Source organism: Leuciscus leuciscus, assembly GCF_965113295.1.
Source record: "Leuciscus leuciscus genome assembly, chromosome: 17".
NCBI classification, from domain to species: domain Eukaryota; kingdom Metazoa; phylum Chordata; class Actinopteri; order Cypriniformes; family Leuciscidae; genus Leuciscus; species Leuciscus leuciscus.
In genome coordinates, this window is record NC_138741.1 from 12,395,277 (window position 1) to 12,417,988 (window position 22,712).

At 36.9% G+C, this 22,712-nt stretch overlaps 1 protein-coding gene across 2 annotated transcripts; it reads left to right on the forward strand.

Annotated features, from left to right (window-relative positions):
• Nucleotides 1-1,795: 1,795 nt before the first annotated feature.
• grhl1 (grainyhead-like transcription factor 1) lies at nucleotides 1,796-22,434 on the forward strand. Of its 2 annotated transcripts, none has more exons than XM_082142700.1 (15): nucleotides 1,796-1,965; nucleotides 4,511-4,697; nucleotides 5,891-5,964; nucleotides 6,563-6,911; nucleotides 7,361-7,437; nucleotides 7,730-7,886; nucleotides 8,497-8,608; nucleotides 9,374-9,468; nucleotides 12,219-12,465; nucleotides 12,594-12,724; nucleotides 16,882-16,910; nucleotides 17,190-17,275; nucleotides 18,727-18,812; nucleotides 20,249-20,313; nucleotides 20,831-22,434. In XM_082142700.1, the coding sequence occupies exons 1-15, from the start codon at nucleotides 1,946-1,948 to the stop codon at nucleotides 20,943-20,945; spliced, it is 1,830 nt and encodes a 609-aa protein (XP_081998826.1). In that variant the 5' UTR covers nucleotides 1,796-1,945; the 3' UTR covers nucleotides 20,946-22,434. The 2 variants fall into 2 exon arrangements, with proteins under 2 accessions (XP_081998826.1, XP_081998827.1); XM_082142701.1 differs by lacking the exon at nucleotides 1,796-1,965 and adding an exon at nucleotides 2,005-2,451.
• The last annotated feature ends 278 nt before the right edge of the window (nucleotides 22,435-22,712 follow it).

Sequence of the window (22,712 nt, forward strand, 5' to 3'; positions counted from 1 at the left end):
AAATGAACAAGCAGCACTAACTAAATTAGGTTTGACATTTGCCAGCAACCATTTGAACGACCATTCCACTTGCATACACTCTAATAAGTTCATTCTGTCAGCACACATTCAAGGCCATGACAGCAAATATAAACAGTGTGTTCAAGCAGGAGTCTCAGCATTAGGGTAAATAAACATTGCAGCAGGACTCTGAGCAGAAGTGTGTTGGTGGGTGTGTTTATGGAAGGGGGAGTATAAACTAAAAACGGAATGATAGCATCTCTAAAGCCTTCTCTCACTAAGGACAGTTGCTGTTTATTTTCTTATCCATGTAACTTTTTAGGAATGATCTCCACTTAACTGTCTAAACTCACTTAGCCTGTAGCGAGAACGACTCTCTACACTGATGATAGGGATATTAAATATCCTTTAGAGTGAAAGCTGTCCCAGAAACTGATGGCGAAATGAGTTTCATGAAGTTGGGTGATTTGCATATTTAAAAAAAAAAATGCAAATGTCTTGTAATTTAGCAACAGCAAGCAATTATACATCGCCCTTCTGCTTTTGTAGCCTATTAAACTCAAATTACATGCAAATACACACAAATCAATGTTTAGCTCATAAACAAACAAACAAACAAACAGATTATTCAGAAGATTACTGTTCACATTTTGCTTGAAGTGTATTTCTTTTAGGCAACATTAGGGTTAAAATCAATATAATTTTTCTCTTGAACATTTACATAATTAGCATGGAACTAATGCTATGGAACTTGCATGGAACTAATCATGGAACTAATATAGAACTAATTCTATAGTATTATATAAAGTAATTGGCCAGCTTTGATAAATATATTTGCATTAAACCCTTTTTTTTTCAGTTAAAGAGCTCTAATCTTCAGTTTTGGGTTGGTGTGGGTGTTAACAGCAGTTTGAATTGGGCTGATCCTAATATGCTAAATGAACACAGCGGACTTAGTGTTGTATTGGCAACACCTAATATTGTTATGCACACAAATCACAGGAAACTAAAGGCACATGAATGCATGTGAATAGAAATGCTGTCGACCTGCTGCATAAGATTTACAACATGAAAACTAATTTTACAGCAAAATAACATATCAATTGTTCAAATGTGTCTGTTACTCTCGCTCTCAACAGTATAGACCTACAATTTAAGTGAAATTTTAATTACATTTGAGTAAAACATAGACTATTTTTGCTTATCTTCAGAAACATCATACTTCAACAACTTTAACTTCTAGTTTTTAGGTTTTTCACCAAACTCAGTCTGTTTTTAGCATAAGACAAAACAGCAGTTTAAACATTTCCATGATTTCTGTGACACTGAATTTTCTTTCTTTTTGTATACAAATGTTGTCATTATACAGAAGTCTTAGCCATACTGATGGTTTAAAATTGTTCTCCCACTTGTACATAAAAGTCATCTACAATTGTATTAAATGTAAAGAAGTATCATTTATGTTAAATTTAAATCAAACATGTTTGCAAAATGTTAAAATTGTATGTAAATTTACAGCTAAATTTATCCCTGAACAATTTTAAGATCATTCTGGAATTAGTTTTTATTTAAAGATTTTGTTGTTATGTGGTGCTAAAATAATAATAAAATAAAATAAAATAATATATATATATATATATCACACTGCACCGTTAATTTCATCAGATTGTTTTAGGTTAAACAGGCTAAGCATAGGTTAAGCAATGAGTATCGTTGAATATTAAGCTCCTCCTCACAGGTGTAATCCAATCCAGTGCCCTGTCACAGGTAAAACCGGCCCCAATTTCTCAGTATATCCAAAAAAGCGAGAAAAGCCAACAAAACCCGTTCTCAGACAGGCAATTCTAACGCAGCCCTCATCCCATTCTGAAAGCGTTTCTCCATACAAGAAGAAGAAGGATCGGATTTACAGTACCAACTAGAAAGTCCAGTTCGACCATAAGAGATGTCACAGGATCATGACAAGTAAGTTCACCTCTGTAGGTCCATAGTTTACCGAGGGATGATCAACAGAAAAGGATCTTATGATTGAAATATACTCACTATATACTGCTTAATACTGGTTTATTTGCTGGAACTGACAAAGATTAGCTTCTCTAGTCTGACTCGTCTCAGTAATTCTGGAAAATATGTGGCTTACCACGAGGAGTCTGTCTGACAGCCGAGAGCCGATTCCACTACACAGTTGTGCGGTTTGGGCTCTTCAGTTCACCTGTCATGTTCAGACCTGCTCCGGTACAGGTGTATGCACCTGCCGCGGGAGTTACGAGCACCGCTCTCTGGTTGACAGATTTGCGTGTTATTTGGGGTTTTGGGTTATTTTTTTGATATTCCTTGTTTGGAGTGAAATTATATCGAGTCTAAATGGGAAATTTGTGGAAGCTTGTAAGAATTTATTAAAAGGCTGCTTATGTAAATACAGCTGGAACCAACATCTGTGTTTTTGGAAAGGTAATAATTGGTGATACATATCGGCTGAAATTGTTAGGTTTTTACATGATGTTGTATTTGCAGTACGTGTTTGATTATTTTTTATAATAATGTTATGGATTATATTAGTTTATGATTGATCAAGTTAAATTTTGTCAAATTTTGTTTTATAAGAAGAGTTGATTGAAACAGCCTGCTCTCTAGGCGTTGGTAATTTCTTAGGAACAGTGTTTAAGCCTATTGTACATTCTTTAAAGCTTGCAAATCTAAACAGAATCTCAGGCGAACTTTTAGGAAAATATTCAAATTCTCAGAATTGGTTCAACTGTTCTAAAGAACAACAAGCACCAAAGTATATACCCCAAATATTTGCCCATTGGTGAGGTTTTCCACATGCAAACAGAACTTTGTTGACGACCATAACCATAGTGTAAGAAATGTGAGACCTTGTATCTGTGAATCCTGAAGGGAAAACTCTCCTTGGTTAGTGTTTGGAGTTTGGCGGATGTGCCCACAAACACATCATTAGTAATTTTGCGCTTGGTCACCTCTTTTGTTTTAGAAGTGGGATTGCGTGTCCACAAGGTTTATTGTCCCAGGATAACGGATCTATCAGGTTGCAAAACTAAAATCAAACAAGGAGAAAGAATGGTACAATTAGTTATCAAATTACCCATAATCCGTTTGCGTTAAACAATTCTGGATGCAAAGTTTTGTCATAGCAACTTTAAATGGATTCATTCTATTATTAAAGGCTACTACAGTGTTGTGTGACAGGTAAACCAGGATCTAACCGTCATCAAGTTGAAGCCATTTCTAAATAAACTCGAAAAGGCATGTTCTAAGTTTATACTCTAAAACTTGATCCTCTCGAAAAAATGTATGTGCTTAAATACGGTAGATTTAATTTTAAAAAGTCACATTTATTTGATGGCAGAGTTCCCCACCTTAACCTCACCCTTCTCCCCCACCCAAGTTGAGAAATAAACTCTACTTTTGCCTTAATTTTATTGTCAGATATTTTAACACATAAATATGAGCAATATCACACTGGCCGTGCGATAACGTGATATTGCATTTAAACAACAGTTTGACGGCACAAGTGTGTAAATAAAAAAAAATAAAAACGGGGTGTCTTTAAAAAATCTATTTTGTGCTAAACTACTTCCTTTCGCCATGGATTCAAATCTCAAACTGACAGTTTAACAGTTGAGCCCAAGCCTCGGTTACTAAATCTAAAACGTCACTTTAGAACTTGCAATGAAGGAACGCTTCCTTTTAACAGTTAAGGGGATTCACCGTGACATCTGGAACAAGTAATTGATTAATAAGAGCAAAGATTACTTGTTTGATATACCCAAAATGAATTATACCTCATGTTTAAACACTGTCTACATAAGAGCCAGTGGCAAATTCCCAAAGGACTAGCTGAGATAACGGCGGGTACATGAGCGATAAACGGCCGCTGACGGCCTGGAGCTCACATCTCTGAAAACGTCGAAGCACATTTTTAAATCGGCAAATACATTCTCGCCTAAAAAACTCTTAAAACTACATTCCGTGACAAACAACAGTAGTATTTGTAAAATGATGTTGGGTTTGCTGGTCTGCCATGACACTCGCTATGAGAAATTCAATTTCTGTGAACCACCTTTGTCTAAAAAATATATGATGGTACTCATGAGAATGACCTAATGATGACGAAAAAGGCCATAACCGGTTTTCTTAATGAACTTTGTCACAGTCAGTGAAAAGTCACCAGATCTCCTTTTGACACTTTACTGGCTGTCTTACTGGAAGAGCCAGTGAAACATGTTGTCAAACGGGAAGCTGCGGTCTGTGCAGAGATTTGTTGTTTGGCGCAGTTTTTGTCACAGATCCTGAGATAAAGAAGGCCTTTCACAACAACCTGTTCTTCTGTTAACTTTAACACCAGCAATATCGCCAAAACGTCTTCAGATTGTTGAAGCTCATCGTCCATCTTTTCGCTCCTTTTAACTGTTTTGATTGTTTCTCTGCCCGGAGATTCATTTATCTTTTAGTCTTGTACTGATGGCTCTTTCTGATCTGTTCCTCACAGTAAGCGGCCTGTGCTCGTGGTACCGAATGAGACGGCTTACAACCAGCGCCGGCCTTACACAAGTGAGGATGAGGCCTGGAAGTCGTTCCTGGAGAACCCTCTCACAGCCGCCACCAAGGCCATGATGAGCATTAATGGAGATGAGGACAGTGCCGCAGCTCTGGGTTTGCTCTACGACTACTACAAGGTAAAAGAAGAAGAAGAAGAGAAGACCAATGATAGTGATAATAATAAAAGCAATTGGTTTTCTAAAACCCAAAGTACTACTAGCAAAATAAGCATTAAATATGAACAAAATTAAATTCAATCAATGAACACAATAAAATATCAGGTTAAATAAGCAAACAAAAATACAAAGAATGATTTTATATTACATTAAGTTTAATTTATAAATTATTACCAGTAGCACTTTATTTTACAGTGTCCCTGTAACACATCTTACATGTACTTAATATAGGAGTAACAGTAAATGATCCTAATTACAAGCAACTAAACCAAACCCAAACCCTAATTAGTAAGCACATTAATTAATAATACTTACTCAGTACTATAATTACACTGTAACAAGGGCACATTAAAATAAAGTGTAACCTTATTAGTTATTTAAAAATTAGTTTTTAGTAATACAGTCAAACCAAAATGTATTCATACACCTTCAACATTTCTCACATTATCAAAGTTTATTCGCTATAGTTGATAAAATGGCAATAAAATATGACAAGAACTCAGAGTTATCAAATCAGTTGATATTTCACTGGATATTTCCATATATTTCACAAATGAATTAAGTTGAATAGCTGTCAGCTGTTAAATTTAAGTCACAATTATATAATACCAATTTAGGTCAACCAATAACCAAGCAATGCTTAATTTTGTTCAGTCTGTGGTGTAATAAGTTCACATTATCAATTAAAGAAAAAACACTTAAGCAAAACATGGTTAGGTCAAAGTATGTTTAACTGGTCTCATTGTATGAAGAATTTTTGGGTATAATGTCACACTTTACTTTATTTTGCTATCCTCACTTACATAAATGAACTATAGTGTCCTGCACCCACTAGTAAAAAAATATCACAAATTATATCTGGTGTCTGAATAATTTTTGGTTTGACTGTATCTTAAAACAGACCAATGGAAACATTTCATTCCATTAGGGAAATAATTAATTATTATTTTACAGAAGGAGGAACTTAAAAAAAACCTAACCTTATTTACTGTTTATATCAGTATGATTATTATTTGAGTTCTACTTAACTAAGGATTAATTTAATGCTATCTGACATCTAAGTCTGTTAAATATGTTCACTGACAGATATAATGGGTAAAGCTGATGCTATTGGATGTGGTCAGACTAACATAGAGTTTGTTTACTTTCCCCAGGTGCCACGGGATAAGAGAACAATATCCCAGCAAAAGACTGACGTCCTGGGCTCTGATGTGGATCCCAACAAAAGGTGAAGCTCTCATCAAAGATGCAATAATGAATGCCATTTTTTTCCACACTGAGAAGACGAGACCCTTCTTTTTATTATTCTCTTTTAGGAATGCAAATACAATCAATAATAATCTTTTAAGAAAATAGTCGACAACCATTTATATGGTTGATTTGTTTGGTCTGTTTGCCGAGCACGCAGAAGCCAAGTCAGTGACTTTATAGTAGCAAAAACGTGCACAAGCTAAACTGTTCCAAGCATAAGTGCACTTTATATTAAAAGCTTCAAATATCATGCGCATAGAGTTTAATGTTGCCGTTCTGCCGTGTCAGTGTGCATTTCTTCCCTATTTTGACGTAAATCTGAAACGATTTCTTGAACAAGACAAAATGTAGGGTGGGACTTGATTTTGTCCATTGAAAACTGATTGGATCGTTGGAGGGTTGTGGTTTGCTAGTGTTGTGATCATTTATAATAATTCCTACAATATCCCAATATACAATATATAGTAATTGTTAAACTTTAAACTAAGGCATGTGTGTGTGCATGTGCTTGTAGGTCATTGAAATGTAAAAAAAAAAAAACATTTAGATTGTATATTTTGTTATTTAATCAACAGGAACATGATGGCCCCTCTCCAAGAGACGTCAATGCCGTCGGAGAACAGAATTCAGCTTCTGAAAGGAGTACCCGTAAATATCGTTCTTCCAGGGAACCAGCTCACCCAGGACAAGAGAGGCCTTTTCCCCTCACCTGACACTACGGTGACGGTGTCCATTGCGGCTGTGCCAAACTACTCAGTGAAGACCGAGGGTTCATCCCACGGTTTCTCCGTCACAGTCCCCAACCCCCACTGCTCAGAACCAGACAGTCACTCGGTGGGATTTGACCGTCAGCTCCCCCACAACCAGTTCAGCCCGAACACACAGCCACGCACCCCAGATTCGACCTTCCCAGAGAACTCAGATGTGAGTTCACACACATCTCCTGTCTCCCACCCTCAGACAATACTTCATTTACCTGGCAACTCTAAAGACATTGTTGTATTGAGCCCCCTCCCTATTTTTATTTGAACATGCCAAAATAGCAGCTAGCATGTCATTATGCCATTGTCTCTCTTACACAATAAAGTGCTGTATTTTCCTCTCACATAATAGCCAGGGCCTTTTCCCTCCCTCTCTCTCTCTTGCCCGCTCTCATTCCCGCTCCCTCTCTCGACCTTCTCTTTAAACCTGGAGGGAGGATTTCCTTAGAAATGATAGTTCCACAAAAACCTTACACACACAGGGAGCTGGGAGAGCCGTTTGTTTTTTCTTTGGCTCAGCAATCAGCTTTCTCTCACTGACTGAATGTGTGGCAGCATGGTGGTTGTTTGCGCTAATGCCAGGCCCTCTCGCCCCTCTTTTGTGCACTACAGGTGTTCTCGTTCCCAGGGGATCTCCAGTTACGCATGGTCTCGCAGGAGGACTACGGAACTTTTGATACAGTGTCAAGGTAAGCGAACGTTTACTGCCAAAAACAACCCCAGAGAAAAACCTCATTCCCTTTAAGAGACTCCCGGGAGTCAGCAGATTTTATCAGCTGAGTGTGTGCAAACAGAATAGGGTCACTGGTGGATCCTGACAGGTGCACATGGCCCATGGGCAAATGAAAGTGAGCCTAAAACAAATATGATGAGCTCTTCTGTGTAATAGCAAACAGGGATATTGTCATGGGTGTATTTTGTATTGGTGCAAATATGTATCACTGTATGTGGTGACCCCCTTTTTTTGTGTTTGGTCAACAGTAATAATTTTGAATACACGTTAGAAGCCTCCAAGTCTCTCAGACAGAAGTCAGGTGATGGCACAATGACGTACCTCAACAAGGGCCAGTTCTATCCCATCACCCTCAGGGAAACCGACAATGGCAAACTGATGCATGGCCCCATCTGTAAAGTCAGGGTAAGATTAGTTCGAAAATAAGATTTTTATTATTATTTTTGGCCTCAAACTGTATTTGGACACTTCATCTACACTTTAAAACAATTCACACACATGCACGCACGTTGGGTTTTCATGTTTTATGGGAACTTTTCATTGACATAATGATTTTTATACTGTACTGACTGTATTATATCCCATATAACCATAAACACAGCCCTAAACTTTCTGCATTTTTACATTTTCAAAAATGCGTCATTTAATTTGATTTATAAGCTGTTTTCCTCATGGGGACCAAAACACTTTCCCCACAAGATCAAACATTTCTGGTATTACAATGTAGGGAATACCTGAACCACACACATGTGCGCAAACACATACACACACACACACCAAAAATGGCTCTGAAAAAAATCTCTACTATCTCTACTATCATTTGTTTTGCAGATGCCACTTATTCTAGTCTGATATAATGAGACTAAATACTTTCCAGATACTTTCCAATCAAATCAGTATATATTTAAGTGTGACTTAAGTGTGTAAATACTTTTTGGAGCGTTGAATGAATGAGCACTTGTTTGAGTGTGTACACTATAATGGAAAGCAGTAACACCATGCTGTTTTTTTTCAGAGTGTTGTGATGGTAGTGTTTGGAGAGGAGAAAACCAGAGATGACCAACTCAAGCACTGGAAATACTGGCACTCGAGACAGCACACGGCCAAACAGAGATGCATTGATATCGGTGAGGATATCAGTACACATCTGATCTCACTGATCTTAGTCACACTTTCAATTCTCTTGGGTCCAATCAATGCAGTTCAGGGTGGAGTAACGATACAGATAGCAAACACAGACAAACTGGACGCAGGGAAGGGGGGCTGCAGGTGGGGACAAGACAATAGGGCAAGGGGTGAGCCATCAATGACACAACAAATAAAAGATGAACATTGTAAAGCTTGAAAGGGTAACACAGCATTATCTTGCTTTCAATGAAAGTCGACTTCTGAGGGAAAATATCTTTTGAGACTTAATATTACATTACAAATTTGGGTAACACTTTATTTTACGGTGTCCTTGTTACATACGTTACATGTACTTACCGTAGTAATAACAGTAAATGATGCATAATTACATGCAACTAACCCTCAACCAAATCCTAATCCTACCCTATTCCTATAGTAAGTACATGTAGTTACTTAATATTACTCTGTACTTAAATATATAATTACACTGTAACAAGGACACCTTAAAATAAAGTGTAACCCAAATTTGTTATAATGTTGTATTACAACAGTTGTTCCATCATATGTTGAACTGATTACATTTAACTGTCTTGATTTGATCTAAAAAGCTCATAAACATGTAATTAGAGTCTACTATAATCAGTTCTGCAACTGAGATTTAAAAATATGATACAACCAAAATATTTCCTTCCCCATTTACCTCCTTCATTTACTAAATGAATTCTCAAAATACTCATTAATCAAGCCTCTCTTGTCTCCCAAAGCGGACTACAAAGAAAGTTTCAACACCATCAGTAATATTGAGGAGATTTCATATAACGCCATTTCATTCACATGGGACATCAGTGAAGAAGCAAAGGTAAAGACATTTTTGGGCACTTGTAACACTATTTTCATAGTTTATAATCAATAAACAACATTATTGCTCTTTTTATTTCATTCACCTCTGATATCTAAAGAAATTAATATGAGATTAGTGAAAATGGCTTTCTGTTGAAAGGCTTTCGATTTAGGCTAAAGGTGAATAATTTCCTTCTGTTAGAATTCTTGGTATGTATTTTTGGTATGTGGATAAAGAATCTTAAAATAGACATAACATTTTAGGAAAAGTATGACTGACATGGAGATTTACACTCAAAATAAACCTGATGCTCAATACTTGTACACAAACAAAGGATGTATTCAGGAGCCACAAACAAAGTGTGCTGTGACCCATAAGAAAAATCACAAGAAAGAGGGAAGAACGGGCTTTCCAAGATTATTTTGGTCAAGCTTAGTTACTTGAGCTGGTCTTTGGTGTTTTCCAACATTGATCAAAGCTTTTAGTTCAGTTGTCTTCAGATGCAGATGCTGGACTGATGCTGGACTGATGGAGATATTTGTTGTTCGCTGACTTTGAGTGTGTTAAAAAGTTTAGTGTACGATTTGTTCTCAGATCATTAGGCCTGACAGCCCTATTTTGTGCGAAACTGACGTGTTAACGAGGAGACGCGCCCAACAATAGCGTTAAGAATGAGGAAACAAACGGGGGAGCAGTGAGCACTGTGACAGGAAGGCTGATGGAATCCTGTTCGACGAGTGTGTCCAGACTGGTCGGGTTAAACCCGTCATCAAGTGACGAACAGATTTTGGTTAAAATCTTCTACCTCTGTCTGATTAGTTTTGATTTTTCATCCGTTGTAAGTTGAAGGATCGTAGCAGGCTGTTAAAGGAATAGTCACGTACATTTGTGTATTGATGTAATTATAATTGTCCCATTAAAGTAAACAATTCATAGTTTAAAGAATGAAATTGAGTATTTTGCAGTGTGCAGTGTTGTCCTATAACCAGGATGCAGATCATAAGATAGGCCTGCGCTGTAGGATACTCATCCGTGTGCTGAGTCTACAGTGTCTAACACTGTTGGCAGTGTCGGATGTGGGCGTGGTTTGGATTCTGTGCACTTGGGTGAGAAACAGAAATTAAAGAGAGAGAGAGAGATCAGGGCAAAACACTTGTAGGTTTTGGAAAAGGATGGCTGGAATGTTCTTGTGGCGCGCCCTAGTGGACTTTTTGAGACATTACAGGCATTTAGTGAATGCTTGTGCAAATATTTGATTAGTTGAATGCCCATTTGTTTGTAATTCTCATTTTGTCTCAGGCCTTTTGTTGTTAATCCATTATTACATAAGATGCTGTATTGTCATTGGATAAAGTTAAGTAAATTTTGCTTTGGTGATACAGTGGTAGGAATAAACAGATGATGATCGAGAGTTTTACATATACACAACAGATCAAAAGTTTGGGGTCAGTATGATTTTTTATAAAGAAATTTATATTTTTATTCAGAAAGGACGTATTGAGTTGATCAAAGTTATAGTAGCAGACGTTTACATTGTTACAAAAAAAGAGTATTTCAAATAAATCCTCTTCTTTTGAACTTTCTATTTATCAAAGAATTCTGGAAATAAATGTATCACGGTTTCCAACAAAAGATATTAAACAGCACAACTGTTTTCATCACTGACATTTAAGAAAGTTTCTTGAGCACCAAATCAGCATAATAGACTGGAGTAATGGCAATAAAATAAAAGTGATAAAAATCAGCTTCGCCACCACAGGAATAAATAATATTTTACTACATTTATTTGTAATTTACATCATTAATACATTTACATTGTAATAATATTTCACAATATTGTTTGTTTTTACTGTATTCAAATAAATTTCAGCCTTGATGAGCATAAGAGACACCTTTCCAATATATAAATAAAAAATCTTATCGAGCCCAAATTTATAAAGGGAAGTGCATGCATTTAAATGTATATATATATATAATATATATACTCAAACTTCCATATATATACTTCAGTTCTCTGTCTGAATTTGAATTAATTAGCAGGATGCTGAGTTGTAAATATGAAAAGTTGAATGAAAGTTATATTCCATAGTAAAAAAACATTAATTGAAACAGTAATAATAATAAAATTTTGCAATGCCACAGTTTGTATTAAAGTTATATTTATTTCATCACATCATAAACTAATATTTTATTTATTAGATAGTGATGGAAGAGCACTTCCAGAATGCTCGAATTGAACCCAGTCTTAAAAACTTTGTGTTGTGATTCTATTTTGTTACCAAAAGGGGGCGACATACAATACAAATAATGGCATGACACTCTGGTGTTCCCATTTCACCTCTCACAAACGTTTTACCCTGAGCATTTACAGAAAACAGAATTTATCATTTCAAAACAAACAACACTATCCACACACTGAATAAAGTTTTTGACAAAAAATTTGTTTTAATTGTATTCTGTGCATTTTGTGGTTTTCTCTTGGTTTTAATTTAAAATCAGTCTATTTAATCTATTTTACTTTACTGCACTTTTTTTGTTTTGTCGAAAATGTAAGAATAAATAAATTTTAACCAGTCTGAATTTTTGTTCAGTGTGCAGTTAGCTTTTTGTTTTGCTTCAACGTAAGTGAAGTAAAAAAAAAAAAAAAAGTAAAAAAAAAAGAAAAGTTGGACTGAACGCAACAATACTCTCTATTTCCAAGGATTGATTTGTAACAAATGATGTAAGGAACATTGTAACATTAATTGTTCCCTCTCTTCTCTCCTTAGATCTTTATCTCAGTGAATTGTCTGAGCACAGACTTCTCCTCTCAGAAGGGAGTGAAGGGCCTTCCGCTCAACCTACAGATCGACACCTACAGCTACAACAACCGCAGTAATAAACCCATCCACCGCGCATTCTGCCAGATTAAGGTCTTCTGCGACAAGGGTGCAGAACGCAAAATCCGTGATGAGGAGAGGAAACAGTCCCGTAGGAAGAGCAAGGGCCCTGACGTCAACCCTGCTTTGGGAAACTGTAAGCACACCTTCAGGTTTTTTTACTTTGACACATTTGAACTGACCCGATGGTACTTTCTTTGAAAATGTAAGTCTGAGCTCTGGAGAGACTTGTTTTTCATTTTATTCTTGCCCCATTTTTCTCAGTTGGGCCAGATGTCAAGGTGCCCCTCCTGCACAAGCGCAGTGACATCACTGTCTTCAAGACAATGACAGAATACGAGACACAGCCTGTCCTTTTTATCCCCGACATCCACTTCTCCACCTTCCAGCGTCATGTGAGTACCAGTCCTTAACATTGTGTGCAAAAAGTTTTTTTTTTTTTTGTCTGCACATATTTCACATTTGAACATATCAGATATATAGTAAATATCATAAGTTACAACATTTCAGATGACCTCTTTGGGGGTCAATAAGTGTGTATCAGGTTTATAGTCCAAAAAAAATGGCCAAGATTATGATATTCACAGCTTTTTAACATTTACATCATTGGCAGACTTATGAAACTCAAATGCTCTGTGCTCTACAGGTGTACAGGTGCAGTGTGTGTTATGAAACACTGCATGTGAGCACTGGTGATAAGATACAAAGATAGGAGAATGTACGATAATGTAAATTTTTGCAGCATGTGAGCACAATCATATAGTTTAGAATGATTTTGACCTCATTAACTCCAGTTTCTGCATTACCCCCATATCTTATCTGTTAGGCTTAGCCTCGATGGTGCAATCAGAGAAAACTGAATGACACCAGAATGCCGGTGCGAGAACGGGGTGATTGGCAAAAAGCCACAGGGCAAATTGGCTTTTGTTTAAACAGTTTATGACATTTCCCCATAAGAAGAACACTACTTTACGTGTTTACATGAACTTACACAATACGGGTTATTAAACACAAACCGTGTAAAATGCATGAAAACGCACTCAGTGGCTTGGAACAGAAAGATTGTTGACAGATCAGTCAGTCAGTCAATCAATCAATCAAACAATAATTAAAAGATGTGCCTTTTTTGTGTGTGTCCCAGAGAACCAGTGATAAACATGTAAAAAAATAAACATTATAAATACATTATATAATACAAATTTATTAAATGACAATGTTATTTATTAATAAATTAAAAAATTTAAAAAAAAATTTAACTGTTCTTATAATTAATTATTATATATTTGGAAAATGAACCTCTTATTATTTTTCTTATCAATAATTTTTGATCATTTCACCTGACCTAGTCAAACCTCATTGAATTTTTTATTTTGTTTTTGAATTCAAGTTTTTATTTCCAATCACATCAAATTAAGAAAATTAACCTGACACTGCAATGTTTTTTCAACCTATTAAAATGCCCCTAATAGTGTAAACAAAATGATTTTTTTTATATTAAAATTTGTGGTCTCTTGCCAAAATGATTAATGATCTAAATGTCAGTAGCACTATGACGAAGCCCCTAACATAATCATTCCATTTCCCTATCCTCCACATATAAGTGGCTTTGCGTAAAAGCACATCAACATCATTTCAGTGCTTTTTATTGCATGTGTGAGCACAGACTACTGTAACATTTCACAGAAATAGCAGATTGTCGTTGGGTCACGGTGACCGGAATGATGCAGTCAGTTGGAAGGAATATAGTCATTTCTCACAGTTATAAAATCTGGCATTTATGGCATGGGTTTGGCTGTTATCAGAAAGTTCTTGGCAAGGAATCTTATCTTAAGCCCACACACGCTTTCTTAACGAATCAAAACATGCCTAATTTGTCCTGCCAGCTTTGTTCAGAGTACCATTCAGTTTACCAAATACCATAAACATCAATGGTACCCATCACTGGATCACATGTCTTTTAACTTTAAGGTTCTTAGACCTGGAAGTTATTTTTAAATCATTTCAGTTTCTTGGTAGAACCCTTCCTTTTACTTCACCCTCCACCTTTGACTCACAAACCTGTTCACCCATATGGCAAAAATCACATGACTCCCTGTTCTGTAGGAAAGCAAATGTTAGACACTGTCCTTAAACATGACCTTTGATCATCAGTAGTTGTGTGACATTGATGCCCAGAGTGTATCTAGAGCCAAAAATAACCCTTCTGGCTATTTACTTTTCACTAAATCACACAAAATGAACAAGAAATGTGAACTTTGCCATACTTTTCTAGTGTCACACAAATTAAGCTAGTTTAGAGCCATGGAAGGATGTTAATGTGCTTTTATGTGCTTATGCAATGCACCTGTGCTGATTCAAATGTTCTGAATGATCTGCTTTATGCTCTGGGGGTCTGACAGCTTTTGTATTGAGTTTACATTGCAGTATGCAGGAACTGCATAAAAAATTAAAATAAAAGATTACATAAAAAGAAAGAAAGTTGATCTGAATTTAGGAGTGCATCATTAATCATCACAAGTAGGTTAAAATGTATTAGCATGTGTTAATGGTTTAACCCATTGGGTCTTCAGCAGGGCGACTGTGGTGGCCAGTAGGTTATACAGTAGTTTCATCTCAAACAGATTTTTGTGGAAAAAAATAAAGAATTTTAGAAGCTGAAATTTCAGCTGAATGTTTAATTTTCCACCTACATTAAAATATATTAAGTAAAATTAATATGTAACATTTTAAAGTCTTTCTAATGTGAGCTTCATGTAAATATCCTGTACTCTATCGTTCAAAGGTTTGGGGTATTGAAATAAGTCTCTTATGCTCATCAAAGCTGCTTTTATGCGATTAAATATATAGTAAAAACAGTAATATTTTGAAATATTATTACAATTTAAATGTATTCCTCTGATGCAAAGCTGAAGTTTCAGTCTTCAGTGTCACATTATCCTTCAGAGAGAAAAAAAAAAAAAAAAAAAATTTTTATTTGGTGCTCAAATAACATTTCTTCAATGTTGAAAACAGTTGTGATGCTTAATATTTTTGTGGAAATTGATTAAAAAAAATTCAGGATTCTTTGATTAAAGAATTTCTTTGATTTTTTTGTAGCAATGTAAAAGTATTTGCTGCCACTTTTTATCATGTTAATGAGTCCTTCTTAAAAAAAGAAGAAGAATCTTAGTGTCACGGTATGTTACTGATATAAGGCAAACGGGAAAACTGGGTCAAAGGAAAATAGCAACTGAACACAATGAAAACTAAGATGGATCAAAAACCCCAAAAGAGTTCAACTGGGCACCCTGGAGTGGTGGAAGGTAATGGGCAAGTGTCCAGGGCGGTGCTGGCAGGCTAGGAAGCCTCAAGGGTGACACCGGTAATACAGGAGCCAGGGAGGTACCAGCAATTCAGGGAGCCAGGGAGGCACCGGAAGTTCAGGAAACCAGGGAGGCCCCGGTAGTGCCAAGAGCCAGGAAGGATCGGCCTCTGTGGCCTTGACACTGGAGCTTGGCTCGGCCACTATGGCTGTGGACATACAGCCACTCCCCCCCTCCCCCCAAACTTTCTTGGAAGAAGCTATGGGATTGTGAACTGGAGCGGACTCATATGCTGGAGCATACTCTAGAGCGGGCTCATGGGCTGGAGCCGACACTGGACTGTGCTCAGGGGCTGGAGTGGATGTGGCCCAGACACACATAAATACCAGAGCCATTATGGACAGTGAAATGCTCTCTGGGCTGAGCTCTGGAATTTCCCTCTCGAGAGCAGGCTCGGGATCTTCTCTCACAGGAACGGACTCGGGAATTTCTCTCATTGGAAGTAGAGGACTCTGGAGTAGAGGTCCTGTTGGTAAGGTATGTGGTGGAGGGCTTGGACGCAGGCTCGGTTTAGCTGGAGTGCTCAAACGTTTTCCGGATGGGACTGGATGATCATGGGAAAAGTCCTCATTCACTTCATCAACAAATAAATCAGAACCGCTTAGCCAGGGGACATAGTCAATATAATCAACCAAGGATATACTGCATTTAGTGGGAAAAAGAGACTGATATAATTTGTCATCCAGTCCCTCCCGAAAACAGGCCTTGAGCATATGAGTGCTCCAGCTCACCAGATGATAGTACTGCAGAAACTCCTCCACATATTGCTCCAGAGGCTGACCGTCTTGACGGAAGGAGAAGAGGAGAATGATCTTCCGCCAGTATCTCAAGCTCTGCCCGTTCCATAGTTGAGTATTTGTTTTAAGGTCCTGTATAAGGCGCACAACGATGAAGTCAATAATAGTCTTCTAATTGTAAATTCAAACAAGGAAACACGCAGGATATAAACTTGGAAACACGGAATAGAACAACCACTTCAACGTAGACGTTAAACAACACAGGACAAGGAACAGACTGAAACTGAGGGCTTATACAGAGGGCAAACAAAGGAGCTAACGAGTTAATTAATTAACTCTAAAATGCCTCTTTATTCTGACATATTAAAGGTTTTTGTTAATGAATGGTAAATTAACTGTTAAAATGGTTCTATATTTTTTGTTAATGTTGTATTGTGTCTTTTCTCATTATAGCCTTTCTCACCAGAGGACTCAGAGGAGGGGTACGTTTCTGTCTCTTATCTTCTTTGAGCTCATTTATGTTCGGAATGCTTGTTCAAGACAGGGGAAGGGTTCAAAATGTGCATTATAGAGCAAACAGCCTTTAGCTTTTCCCTGGAGTAGAGCATTTCCAGGAAATGTGCAGGTGCTGTTTGTGTAATTGGTAATGATGTACTTGCCTCAGTTTTTCTATTGGGATGGTGGTTTTCTCAGAACTACACTCATCTACTGCATCTCCCTCCTCGTCTCCTCACTTTTCCTCTTTCCCTCATGTTCTTCAGCTCAGCTATGAAGAGATTACCTTATTCCGAGGAGGAGTTTGGATCACCTCCCAATAAGCTGGCAAGGATGGATGAGCCCAAAAGAGGTGTGTTTTAACTGGAACTGCGTTGTATGTGATTTGGTGGATGAGACAGATCTTTGGGTATTTCTGTGTTTATTTCAGTATTGTTGGCACTATAGTATTAGCGCTGTTATGGTGCAATGCCATTTGGTTGCTTACGAGTAACCGCACAGAAAAACATCCTAATTCAAAACACATTTGCTCTGTTTCAAAACCTAGTGTGCTGCCTATGGTGGATACCTCATAAGATGCCTTGTTTTAGACACATTCAAAGGCAAAATCACATGTATCCTTCATGGAGAAGGCAATCCCATAATGCACTGCAACAAGTGCAGTTAAAAAAAATCAAGATGGCGGACGATTGACTATACTTTGTTCAGAACTGAAAAGTATCCATAAAATAGTATATAAAATATAATAACATTCAATAATATAATGAATATGATCTAATAATTGTAAAAAATATAATAAAAATAAATGTTCAAATATTGTTTTTCATTTGGATTATTTTGCCTAGTATTTGTGTGCTATGTAATTAATTTTATGCTTATTAGAGTATTGCAGCATTAGTTTTGCAATGTGCTAATATCAAACTTTATTGGAACCAATTGCATGTGAGTGGCACTACTTATGTGACATGCGAAGTCACTCTACCAAGTGTTCCAGATCGTCACTTATGAGGTTCCATGACGTTAGGATGCTACATTAGAAGCCAGTTGCCTATGTAGGTAGAAGGTACTGGTAAGGTAGCTGACTATATGGTTTTGGAACAGAGCTATTTTTTTTGTACCCTGAAAGGGCCTAATTATAGACCAGTGTGTCTCAGCATTTCAGAGGCAAACACTGCTGCTTCGGTCATGTCAACAAAGGATGTAGAACCAAACATCTGTGGGATCCGGTAAAAAAGAGAATGGAAATTTGCAGGTCATTGGAGGCTGCTAGCCCTCCCAACACGATGTGCCGTCTCCAGCTTGTTCGCCTGTTAAATAGCAGTCATGGTCAGCCATTTGTGGGTTTGTGTGTATGTTTGTATCTATGTAAAAAAAATACTCTTGCCAAAGGCAACACGTCGGCTTTGGAATAGGATGTAATGTTTGTAATCTGTGTACTCCGGACTGTCCACATTACTGAAAGTCCCTTGCTGTAAGCACAGTGTTCCCAGTAATGGTTTGGGATGCTGCCCAGTCCCTCTGGGGTTTTTGGGTGAAAGGGGAGGAGGGGGCGGGACCGGTCAGAGTTTATAGACATGAGCAGAAACCACAACTACAGGGATCAGCATGTGAGATACAAAGTCATTAAAGGCATGCATTAGAAAAACATATCAAATCATCTGCCACATGAAAGTCTTGGCAGAGGACTTCGACTTTACTTTGGTTTATTTTGGTTTGCAAATCTGACCTCACATTCAAGAAAACTATGCTTGCAGTTTGTGCATGAGTGACCATATAGCTAACCACATTTTTCTGCCTTTGCAGTTTTGCTGTATGTGCGCAAGGAGACAGAAGAAGTGTTTGATGCTCTCATGCTGAAAACTCCTACTGTAAAAGGCCTAGTGGAAGCGGTGAGTTCACTTCTCTTTCCCCAAATGTCCTCATTCAACATTATTAGTGCAGTCTGCTAAGGCACATAGGAATTTGGAATTATGAATTTGAACACACATTCCCATAATGAATTGATGAGCTCTGTGTAAAAAATATATCCAAAATAGAGGACATCGAAAGGTATCCATTAAATAGTATAATTGAAGATTATTATTATTAAATATATTATCAAATAATAATAATAATTGGTTTGAACCAAGCCAGACCGCGCGGCCTGCTATTTTGAGAATGCCTGCTCTATTGAAATCAATTGCTGGTCAAGCCAAATCCTGCTTCTTGTTAGAAGACATGTGCTGGCACGTTTTGAAACAATCATACTTGTAATTTTCTCCCGGATGATGATAAAACTGAGAAAACCGAAGAGTACCTCAGCAAATAACACTGCCCTGCTGTCCATACACAACACTCTTACATCATGGTGCTTGGTTTTAACCCAGGCAAGAACCACTCACATTTCTTCAGGAAATCTAAATCTGATTTAACTAATACAATTCTAATGTTTCAATGCCATTAGTGGAGGGTTATTCAAGGACATAGTCAGAAATAATGGAGAAAAAAACATTCTATGTTTTAAACATTGTAACAGTATAATTTTGTTTAGTAATGCATCCTTTAATTGCACCACAAACAGACAATAACACACAAAAACACTGTTTCCAAGAGAGCTCCCTCCCAGAAATTATACATCCCATCCAAAACTACAGCCACGTTTCTAATGCAGCACAGCACCTCCCAGAGAAAATTAGGAAAAAAGACAAGAAAAACAGATCCAGAAAAGTGCAGTAACTGCATGTGGTCAATGCAGAGTCCCTGAAATTAGAGCCTGAAGCAGGGTGATTTAATAGGCACTTTGAGTTATGTAGCTAGAGGATTGACTGTCAACAGGCCGTCTGCATTAAAACATAGCAGGAGGCCAGCATGTGAATCACACTGCCTCAAAAACACATCCAGCTAATAAAAACAAATGCTGGCATGGCCTATACAGGGTCCCGCGACAGGTATAAGAAAGTGTGCGTGTTTTTGTGTGGTGTGCGTAATAGAATGCTTTCCAAGCATTGCAACACTTCAGCTAGCTATGAGAATGAGGAAAGGGAATGTTAGGATAACGTCAAGGGGGTTGGGAAAACATTAAGCTCAACCATTTGTATCCCGAAATAAGATGAACTTTGATACTAGTTGGCTTGAAAAATGACTTAGGTCTACAAATGTTCCATTTAATAAGTGCATAGGGTTGCATTACTCACCATGAATTACTGCACGAATGCTTCTTAATTATTGTGCTGAGTTGCTTAAAATTATCCATTGCAATGTAAATGACAATAACATGCATGCCAGATAGACACAGTAATGTAAAGTTTTACTTCTGGCGCCTGCTAATGGATCTCCTATCCAACAGATTTCAGAGAAATATGAAGTTCCTCTTGAGAAGATGGGAAAAGTCTTCAAGAAATGCAAGAAAGGGTAAGACACACAGCTGTAAATTGATTACAGTATAAAGAGCATGATTTGCATTACATTCATTCTCTATTATTAATATAATATATATTTTTACAAATTGTATTTATCCTTTTTTTATTTAATTGATATATATTTTTGGTAACACTTTAGTTTAGGGTCCAATTTTTGCATATTACTGGGATATTGGATGTTTATTAGTACTTATAAAGCACATATTAATGCCTTATTCTGCATGACCATATTCTACATCCCTTAATCCTGATTCCTACCCAATACCGAAACTTAACAACTACCTTACTAACTAGTAATGAGCAGTGATTAGGAGTTTATTGAGGCAAAAGTCATAGTTAATAGTGAGAATTGGACCCTAATATAAGGTGTGATCATACAGTTCATTCAAATGTATTTGTATTCATTTTTATTAATGTATCCCACACATGTCCTTTGAATAGTCACTGAACCACAGTCAGTCTGGGCTAAAACTAAACCATAGTGTCCCACCATCTCTGCTTCATTTCAGGATCATGGTAAACATGGATGATAACATCATCAAGCACTACTCCAACGAAGACACCTTCCAGATCCAGATCGAGGAAATGGGAGGAATGATTAAGCTTACACTGACAGAGATTTGAGAGATATTTTCGAGTCATCCTACAGACTGGTTTACACAAATCCACAGACCCTTCCTCCTACTCTATTAGGATACCAGAGATCCCCCAGCAACTCGCTGTCATTTTTTTAGAATAATCTAATGAACAGTTTTCGCGTGACCAAGTGTATGAGCCTTAAGTACTTTGTGAATTTAGAGTGAAATAATGTAGAGTATCTCTTTCAAGTGTTTCTTCCAAACACCTTAAAGGTTTTGAGCCATATTTTCTAATTTTCCTGAGTATAAGCGAACAGCTGCGGCTTTTTACTATTTCTCATTCGTTTTGTGACTCTGAAAGAGATCACAATAACAATTTACTCTTCGTTTTCCTGTTTAAAGTCATAGCACTGGAGACGCTAATCTCTGAAAAGGACAAATGAACAGGGTGTTACTTCTGTAGTAAAATGGGTTTGGGGATCCTATTTGCTTCACTGTATTGATACAAATACCCTGAGCAGTATTTAGTGAGTACAGTATATTATCCCTTGCTCAGAAACTCCATGAGGTGCAGTGCCATAAGCACTGTGTGTATGTGTGTATGTGTGTGTGTGTGTGTGTGTGCATTATGATTTATAAATGTAGTGGTACAACCCTTTTTTTTAACCAACAATGGTCATTTTACCAATTTTCAGTTTCAGACTTTCCCCAAAGTTTGTCATTCCTAATATGAACAAATACGGTCCATACATCAGGTCCTCTGATTAATCCTTCAGGAGGTATTTTCAAAATGTGATCCACAAATAATCAGTATAAACTTTCTTTCTTTTTTTTTTAACAAAAAACCAATACAGATTTATAAACCTTATTCTGTTTCATTATATTAATTGTTGGTGAATGAACTGAAATGCTCTACAAACATGCCAAGAAACCCTACAAATTTATAACAGAAATTTATATAACCAGATAACCAGAGTTCCTGTAGCTACCGCTATATCAGTTTTGCCCAAAAACATAGATGCACGAATCTTTGAAAATCAGCAAATAAGTAGTATTACATTTAGCTTATTTGGTTACAGTAACCATTATATGATGCCCCATAAACTGCTGTTACTTTGAGAGGAGAACATATTCATCCTTTCTGTTGTCGTTGATGAAATGTACAGGTTTTAATTCATTTTGAAAAAGCTTCTAAATGTTTTCTAAATAACTGATACTCTCTTTTGTATCATTTATTGTGTATATATTTATTACTGGGATGGGACTTTTTTTTTTATAACTATAGCAAAAGGTCAGTTTTCTAATGTATCTTTTACATTTTTTAAATGAAATCATTCTAAATGATCTATTTATGCAAATTGGAAATTTTTTAGTTTGTTATTAATGTCTGATTTGGTTTTTAATGTGCATATTTAAGTGTTCTTATATGCAAAGATACTATTTTCCTTTACTGAACTGTTAGTCAGATATGTTTCCTTTTGTATCAAATACACATCTTAAGCTCCAATAAAAACCACTTGGGACTGTGTATTTTATTTGGCTGTCTGTGTGTTCTGTGGTTTTCAGCTAGCTGTATCCAAAGCAGTTGTCATGGAAACAGGCTGTGCTCCAATAGCCCATCTGTCTGGTGGACAGGAAGTGGCCGGCTAAATAGAGAGTGTTTTGAATCAGAAGTGGCCTCAAATACCCCCTCAGCCTCAGTTTACCTCCTTTAAGTTCCTTCTTGGAAAAAATATTGACTCTTCACCAGGGAGGAACCAGATGATATATTATAATGCACAAATATATATATATATATATATATAATTTAATA